This window comes from Vicia villosa, unplaced genomic scaffold, assembly GCF_029867415.1.
Source record: "Vicia villosa cultivar HV-30 ecotype Madison, WI unplaced genomic scaffold, Vvil1.0 ctg.000416F_1_1_1, whole genome shotgun sequence".
Classification (NCBI taxonomy): Eukaryota; Viridiplantae; Streptophyta; class Magnoliopsida; order Fabales; family Fabaceae; genus Vicia; species Vicia villosa.
The window spans coordinates 344,803-352,740 of NW_026705191.1; the positions used below are offsets into that span (position 1 = coordinate 344,803).

General features: G+C 32.7%; 1 protein-coding gene across 2 annotated transcripts; it reads left to right on the forward strand.

The window, feature by feature from the left end:
* The first annotated feature begins 580 nt into the window (after window positions 1–580).
* LOC131627951 (BEL1-like homeodomain protein 4) lies at window positions 581–7,725 on the forward strand. Of its 2 annotated transcripts, none has more exons than XM_058898810.1 (5): window positions 581–963; window positions 1,105–2,654; window positions 3,425–3,810; window positions 5,089–5,149; window positions 6,720–7,725. In XM_058898810.1, exons 2-5 carry the CDS (start codon window positions 1,221–1,223, stop codon window positions 7,350–7,352), a joined length of 2,514 nt encoding a protein of 837 aa, XP_058754793.1. In that variant the 5' UTR covers window positions 581–963; window positions 1,105–1,220; the 3' UTR covers window positions 7,353–7,725. The 2 variants fall into 2 exon arrangements, with proteins under 2 accessions (XP_058754793.1, XP_058754792.1); XM_058898809.1 differs by having other exon boundaries at window positions 1,120–2,654.
* The last annotated feature ends 213 nt before the right edge of the window (window positions 7,726–7,938 follow it).

Below are 7,938 nucleotides of genomic sequence, written 5' to 3' on the forward strand. Positions count from 1 at the left end.
GAGATGACTTTGTACTGACCTTATCTTTATTTTATTCCTCTTAATTTTCTGTTGGTTTCCAAAGGACGTATTCAAATGACAATAAAATCCAACACTTCCAATGGCATCATATTTTTAATCTTCAGATTTTTTTTCTATTAGCATGTATTCTAATATTCCATTCTTATTATATTGGCTGTCAAGCATATTATAAATGCAATAATATTAATTTAAATTTAAATTTAAAAATCATATAAATATAAAGAACTAAAAGGATTATTTTAATTTTCTTTAACACATTTTCAATTTTTAAAGAATTTTTAGAATTTGGATGTGCTCAAATACTATAAAGGTGATTTAATTTAAAGTTTTCATTTATTTTAAAATAATTAAATATAAAAATTAATTTAATATTAAATAATTAATGTTGGTTATATTTTATTGATTAAATTTTACAATATTTGATTGTGCAGAATTTTTATTCATTAAATTAATATCATCTACATTTGCAAGGTTAATATGGTAATTTTAAAAATAAATATTTAGTTATTAGTTTGCAATGTATACTAATAATTTTGTGTGATAGTGAAGAATTGTAAGAAATGAAAATATAAAAAGACATTATTGGTGGGAGAGAAAAATACTAAAGGAGGTGGTGAAGATCAAAGAAGAGGGAGAACAACGACCGCTTCTCTTTCTTCTTCTTCTTCTCTCTCTTTCTCTCTCACTGCGTTTATTTGAGAGAGATGTATGAGTCCCCTCCTAATTCACCATTTTAAACATCTTTCTTTTTCCATTAGGTGATTGCAAAGACAGTGGTACACTAACTGCAAAGAGCAACAAAGAGAAAGAAAAAGGAGTGAAAGAGACCATTGAGTGTGCATATGTGAGTGTGCCTTGTGTGTGAGAGAGAACGAATTCAAGAACAAGCCTTCAATTGCTCTGAGCTGATAACGATGTGTGAAAACTCTTCATCTCTAACAGGTACAATATATTACATGTGCGTTGTGTTTGTGTGTGTATATATATGTCTACATGAGATTATAAAACTAAAGGTGAAAATGATGAAAAGAAAATTACTATTCTTTTCTTTTTTGAATCAATTACATATCATATGATGTTTAGTGTTTATTTTTTCAGATTTGGTTCTTCCGATGAGGATTGATCCTTGTTGTTGATCGATTGAAAGCAAAGATGAAAATGGTGAAGATGATGATCCTGATGATGATACAGATGTTAAGATGGGGATAGCAACAACTTCATCACTTTCTTCACCTTTCTCAAATTCATCAAACACACAAAATTTCCATTCAGTCTTAGAAAAGTCTCAAATCTCAACCAATTCTATGTCACAAGATTATCAGCACCAGCACCAGCACCACCAGAGCCACCACCAACAAGGAGTCTTTGGTTTCTCGAACGGATTCGAGAGATCAAACACTCCGGTGGAAGACAACAGTCCACACCACCACCAAAACCAACAAATTCAAAGAGACAAATTGAGACTTCAAGGCTTCGACTCACAACAACAACCACCACTGCAACAACCACCACCGTCGCTAATAGACAACATAGAAGAAGAACAAGAAGCTCTCCCGGTTTACGAAACAACCGGAATGTTGTCGGAAATGTTCAATTTCCCTCACGGCGCCTCATCTGCAGCTGAATTATTAGAGCAGCAACAACAAATGGCGTCAACTGCGTCGTTCCGTTCCTCATCAAGAACACCACCACCACAACCACATGGAATAGCCAATTCCAGTGACTGGTACGGAAACAGACAAACGATTTTAACAGATTCGAAAAACCATCTTCAAAATAACCGTGACAGTAGCAGCAGCAGTAGCCTATTTCATCATCAACAGAATCATCAGATGTCAAACATAAATGCTGAGTCAGCAGCAGCCATGCAACTTTTTCTGATGAATCCTCAAACTACCAGATCTCCATCTCCTCCTCCACCTCAACCTCATCATCCTTCATCTACAAATTCATCCACTCTTCACATGCTTCTTCCCAATCCTTCAACTACTAATCTCCAAGGCTTTAATTCCGGAGCCGGAGGGTCTTTCGGTCAATTCACATGGGGACATGGAAGTACTCAAGAAGGAGGAGCAACAACAAGTCATCACCAACTCAACAACAACCAACCTGAGATTGGAAGTGTTGTTGAAGGACAAGGTCTTTCATTGTCTTTATCTTCATCCTTACAACACCACCACTCCAACGAATTACGAATGGGTGATGCAGCCGGATTTCTATATTACAATCAAGGAGGACCAGGACCGGGACCGGGACCAGGACCTTCTTACAAGAATCTTCATCATCATCATTTACAAGGAGCCGGATTAGGACAAATTAGCCATATTCATCAAGGACATGTGGGATACGGTTCATCTTCTTCTTCGTCTTTAGGTGTTGTTAATGTTTTAAGAAATTCAAAGTATGTTAAAGCAGCTCAAGAATTACTTGAAGAATTTTGTAGTGTTGGAAGGGGCCAATTCAAGAAGAATAAATTTAATAGACAATTATCAAACCCTAATTCAAATCAAGGTGGTGGTAGTCTTGGGGGTGCTGCTTCTTCATCATCATCAAAAGATGTTTCACCTTTGTCACCTGCTGATAGGATTGAGCATCAGAGAAGGAAGGTCAAACTTCTAACCATGCTTGACGAGGCATGTATTTTTTCTCTCTCTCACTTTCTCTCTCTAAACTTTTTTTTTACCTTCTCTCTTTCATCAAGAGTCAAGCTCTCCATTTTTTTTTAAAAATTATTTAAACAATTAAACTATTATTTTATATAAAACAATGTTTTATAGTACTATACTTCTGTGGTGAGTATCTTGAATTTCAGAAAGGCAAAAGCCGGCTGCTATATAGTAGGGTTCCACAACTTAGGATTCAATCCTTATTTTAATTAAAAACTCTTATTTTAATCCCAAGATTCTATTGGTGAGAAGATTTCATTTTATAGTACTACTATTCCTATAGCTAGTACCATTTTGAGTTTTTTTATTTTCATAAAAAAGCTGAAAAAGAAAAGTAGTTTGGTGAAAGTCTAAAAAATGAGACACTATACCATCTAATCTAATCTATATAAGAGAATACGTCAATCATGAAGCGACGTTTCTTCTGATTCCAATCATATAAACTACGTAGCAAAGTTGTTAGAATTGCATTTTCATCCTCGAAAGTTCAAAGTAATATTGCGGTTATGTATGTGATTTTCATTCTTAATATCTCATGTCATAGCTTGGGAGGTATATGATGAAATGTCTTTTCTTTACTTAAATTTTTAATTAATAAGTTGGTTAGAGGTTTATTACAAACCACACGATGTATGAGTAGTAAATGAGAACGTGCATGCGCCGAATGAATCTATCTTCCAACTGTTACAATGCATCATGTAATAATTAATGCATAATATTTGGATATTTTTTTACAGGTGGATAGAAGATACAGTCACTATTGTGAACAAATGCAAATGGTGGTGAACTCGTTTGATTTAGTGATGGGATTTGGTGCTGCAGTTCCATACACAGCGCTAGCGCAGAAAGCGATGTCGCGGCATTTTAGGTGTTTGAAGGATGCAATAGCAGCACAGTTGAAACATAGTTGTGAGTTATTGGGAGAGAAAGATGGTGTGGGGTCATCTGGATTGACGAAAGGAGAGACACCGAGGCTTAAGCTGCTTGAACAAAGCTTGAGACAGCAAAGGGCGTTTCATCAGATGGGGATGATGGAACAGGAAGCTTGGAGACCACAGAGAGGATTGCCTGAACGATCTGTCAACATTTTGAGAGCCTGGCTTTTTGAACATTTTCTTCATCCGTACGTTCTTTCTCTCTCACTCTCATTATTGTTTGTTACTATACACACATTCACATTGCATAACAAACAAGTCACATTTTCTCATAATTCACAACCCTTAAATATAAGATAAGGGGTTTGAAAAGAGGTCTTTCATTGCAATCTCAACCCTATAATAAACATTTTTGTATACGTTTTTTTTGTTTTTGGAGATTTTTTTATATGTATGAACCTGATCCAACACAAAAATTATTTACAATTTAGCATAATTCGAACCAAAGACTTTGAGAAAAGCGCACTCTAAAAAATTTAAGTCTACACTATTAGGTCAACACCTTAATTTTTTTTTTGCATCTCTACATTCCATTCGTAATATAACGCAATGCATCATTCACACTTTAAAACCTTCATAGCTATGTCTACCATAAAGTTTTACTTTGATATTGGACATGAATTATATTCTATGTAATGACTTTAACCGTATTAGATTTTGTTAATTATAAAATTTATCTCCATTCATATTTAACATGCCGCCAAAAACACTAGGATAAAAATTTGAGAAAGAGATAAATTTGAATTTAAAATTTAATTATACCCTTTAACTTAAAAATTAGATCTTCTAGGACTATTTTGGAAATCTGAAAAAAAATTTAGAAGATCCATTCTCTATAATTAAACCGAGTTTCAGATAGTTTATGTAGAAGTTTTGATAGTTAGGGTAAGATAAGTTGCATGGAGAGGAATCTACTCTTATAACTCAATAATGTGATTTATTAAATTTGAGAGAAGATCAGAAAAAGCACTTATTAATGATTGCAAATGGGAGGTATCTATCTCTATATACATAACGTGACATAAGATTACACTCCTTTATTAACTTTAAAACTGCATTAAAGCAGCATAAGACACAGTACGATATAGAAAGATACCGTGATCAATACATGTACAAAAAAGTAAAGTAAGACAGCTTCCGTTAATTAACTACTAGAAAAAAAAAGTAACCACAGAGAAAAAAGCCCCACCCAAAAGAAAGAATCAAAAAGCCATAAAATAAGTCATTAATTAACATGCATGAAGATATAGAAATCTTCACCAATTTTAACAGCAATGAATTCATGGTAAATAACATTGATAGATGATTCATAGATAGTCACGCCAAGGAGACAGACAGAAAGAAAGGTTATGATATCACTGATATGATATAATTGATATTTGTAATAACATTAGAGAAAGGTGAATATGGTGTTTATACAGTTAAGGGAAAGAGTGTGTGATGTCATTTTCTGGTCTCTTTCTCAGGTACCCAAGTGATGCAGATAAGCATCTCTTAGCAAGACAGACTGGCCTTTCCAGAAATCAGGTTCGTCCCCTCCACTCTTAGCTTACACAAACAAGAATAAGACAATTATTTTTTTCTTAATTTAATTACATGCAAGGACCACATGCATAGCAATAATAATAATAACAAGATAAAAAAGTTGTAACAAAGATCTGTGAAATATAGTATAAGGGACCAGTTAAAACTTACATTGTTTTGTGTTTTGTTTTTCTTTGTTTTTTTTGTTTTTATTTATTATTCTCTTTAATTCTCTTCCTTTCATACATCAAACACAAAAACCAATATCCCCTTTATTTATTATTATGTTTCTTCCTTTTTCTTCTCTTTCATGTTAGATTCTTCTTTTCTTACCTACACTAAATCATCCCATAAATTATCCAGAACATTTAGATGAAATGGTAAATGATCTCTTCCAACTTAACCAGAGGTCCGAGTTCGAATTTAGCTCAACACTTTCTCTTTCTCTTTTATATGAATTGGCTTGATTTCTTCTCAACAACACAATAGGGACCATAAATAATGAAAATAAATGATCTTTTCTAGATATCATTGTCTCATTGTGGTAAATTCCTTTCATGTTTATGCCCTCTCAAGTCACCTAATTAATGCAATCTTACGTATTCATGCAACTTCCTTATTACAGTATCTTTTTTTTTTCTTTATAGTTAGATTTCACTATCACATATATGGCAGTGATCTTTTCTATCTGAATTTTTAATTAATGTCTTCTCTTTTACATTTAAAAAATTGTCAGAAACACACAAACCATGTTTGAATTCACAATGACTAAAATTTCACTAAACTATTGATAATGTGAAGATTAGATTAATACTAAGGTTTTACAATTTGTAAAGGAAATTGAGTGTTTTTTTATGAATACCATATATATGATAGAGAGACAAACAGAATTGAAAGAAAGCAGTCTTTTTTGTTTCCATTTTTCCTAAAGCAGACAACACAATTGAATTATTGAAAGTACTTTCTAAGTTTGTGGAAAATTAAAAAACTTGAGGTCCATATCATTTGCATAGCTCGAGTTTTGCATGCCAAATTTGTGCCAATATTTTAGAGGTGACAACTATCATATCATAACCTAAAGTTTCTATAAGTATAGTATACAATATCCACTTATTTCATGTCACATTATTTTTAGATATTTTTTACATAATATTTAGATTTAATTTTTAATTAGTATCTAAGAATACTCTCCTTTTAAATCAATAACTCCTCAAGTGTTAAAGCTTATGCATATTTCTACTCTCTTTTTTTGCATTTGTGAAGATTTATGCACCGTGATTCACGGAGCCGTTGTGATTGTTCGATTAAGATCGGATGATTTTAATTTAAGTTCAATATTTCTAAGCTTATAAAATATTTATAGAATATGTTTTTGTAATCATACGGTCAAGTTTTTGTAATCATACGGTCAAGATCAGATATACTTTTGGTATTATTCGTACACCGTTCCTGCATGGTTTTTGCTTTCGTATTAAAAAACATTTTATTGTTAAGTTAATTGAGATGTAGACTATTACAATGCTAGAAGCATAAAAATTAATTGTACATTAAATTTTTGTGAATGAAATTTCAGGTATCAAACTGGTTCATAAATGCCAGGGTTCGGTTGTGGAAACCCATGGTAGAAGATATGTACCAACAAGAACTTAAAGAAGCAGAAGGATCTTCAGAAGGTGAAGAAGATAGAGAGAACAAGAATCAAAGCAGTACTAGCAACACCAACAACAACAACACTAGTGGTCACATAGCTACTACAACAACAACAATTGCACAAACTCCAACACCTTCAACAACAACAGCATCTCCAACAACAACAACACCACAACCTACAAGCAACAACAACAATAATAAGAGATCCAATATTATGAATGCCAATACTGAAAACGACCCATCACTTACACCAATAATAAATAGACAAGGCTTCTCGGAAAACCAAGCAATATTGTTACAACAACAATCAACCACCAAAACCACCGTCTCTCAAGTTGCACCACCTATCTCCGATTCTATGGCCATCGATGACACGTGTCGACATGGCAGCTTTGTTACAGCGGAATATGGGACCACGCCTGCTTCTTCTTCGGACAATATTATCAGATTTGGGACCACTGCCTCTGGTGATGTGTCACTCACTTTAGGGCTACGTCACGCCGGAAATTTGCCCGACAAAACTACTTTCTCTCTTACAGACTTTGGAGGCATTTAATTTTCATTATATTATCATTATTATTATTATTATATTATATTACATAATTATCATAATAATAATACATATTTATGATTATTTATAGTACTATCAAAAGAAAACGTTTTTTTTTGTTTCTCTATGATCGATGTTACTTCATCTTTAATTTGTATTTATCGAAGGGAGTAGGGTTTGAGAAACCGTAGACTTATGTGTCATCAATGATCATCAGATGGGTGGCTAGCTAGTTAGCTAGGTAGTTTTGTGGTGATCTGCATAACTGTATAGTAGGTTGTTTTTTTGGATGTTTTTTTGCCTCATATATATATTTGTATTTATTAATGAAGGGTTTGTAACTTAATTAATTAGATAGCACTTGATCTAATTAATAACAGCTGTTTATATGTTTTCTAGAGACATGCACTTTGAATTTGTTATTAGTGCAAAGTTAATTTGGTACATTGAACAGGACTGATGAGTTTATTTGAAGGGAGAGACATAACTTGAAAAAAAAAACTTTTTTAGATTACTTTTAAAGAATTGCGGGTAATTTATCCAAGCAATATATATATATATATATATATATATATATATATATATATATATA

Coding starts and splice junctions, on each gene's coding strand:
- LOC131627951 (XM_058898810.1), top strand. CDS start 1,221: ATGGGGATAGCAACAACTTCATCACTTTCTTCACCTTTCTCAAATTCA. Junction 3,811..5,088: donor TTTGAACATTTTCTTCATCC/GTACGTTCTTTC, acceptor TCTCTTTCTCAG/GTACCCAAGTGATGCAGATA. Junction 5,150..6,719: donor CTGGCCTTTCCAGAAATCAG/GTTCGTCCCCTC, acceptor ATGAAATTTCAG/GTATCAAACTGGTTCATAAA.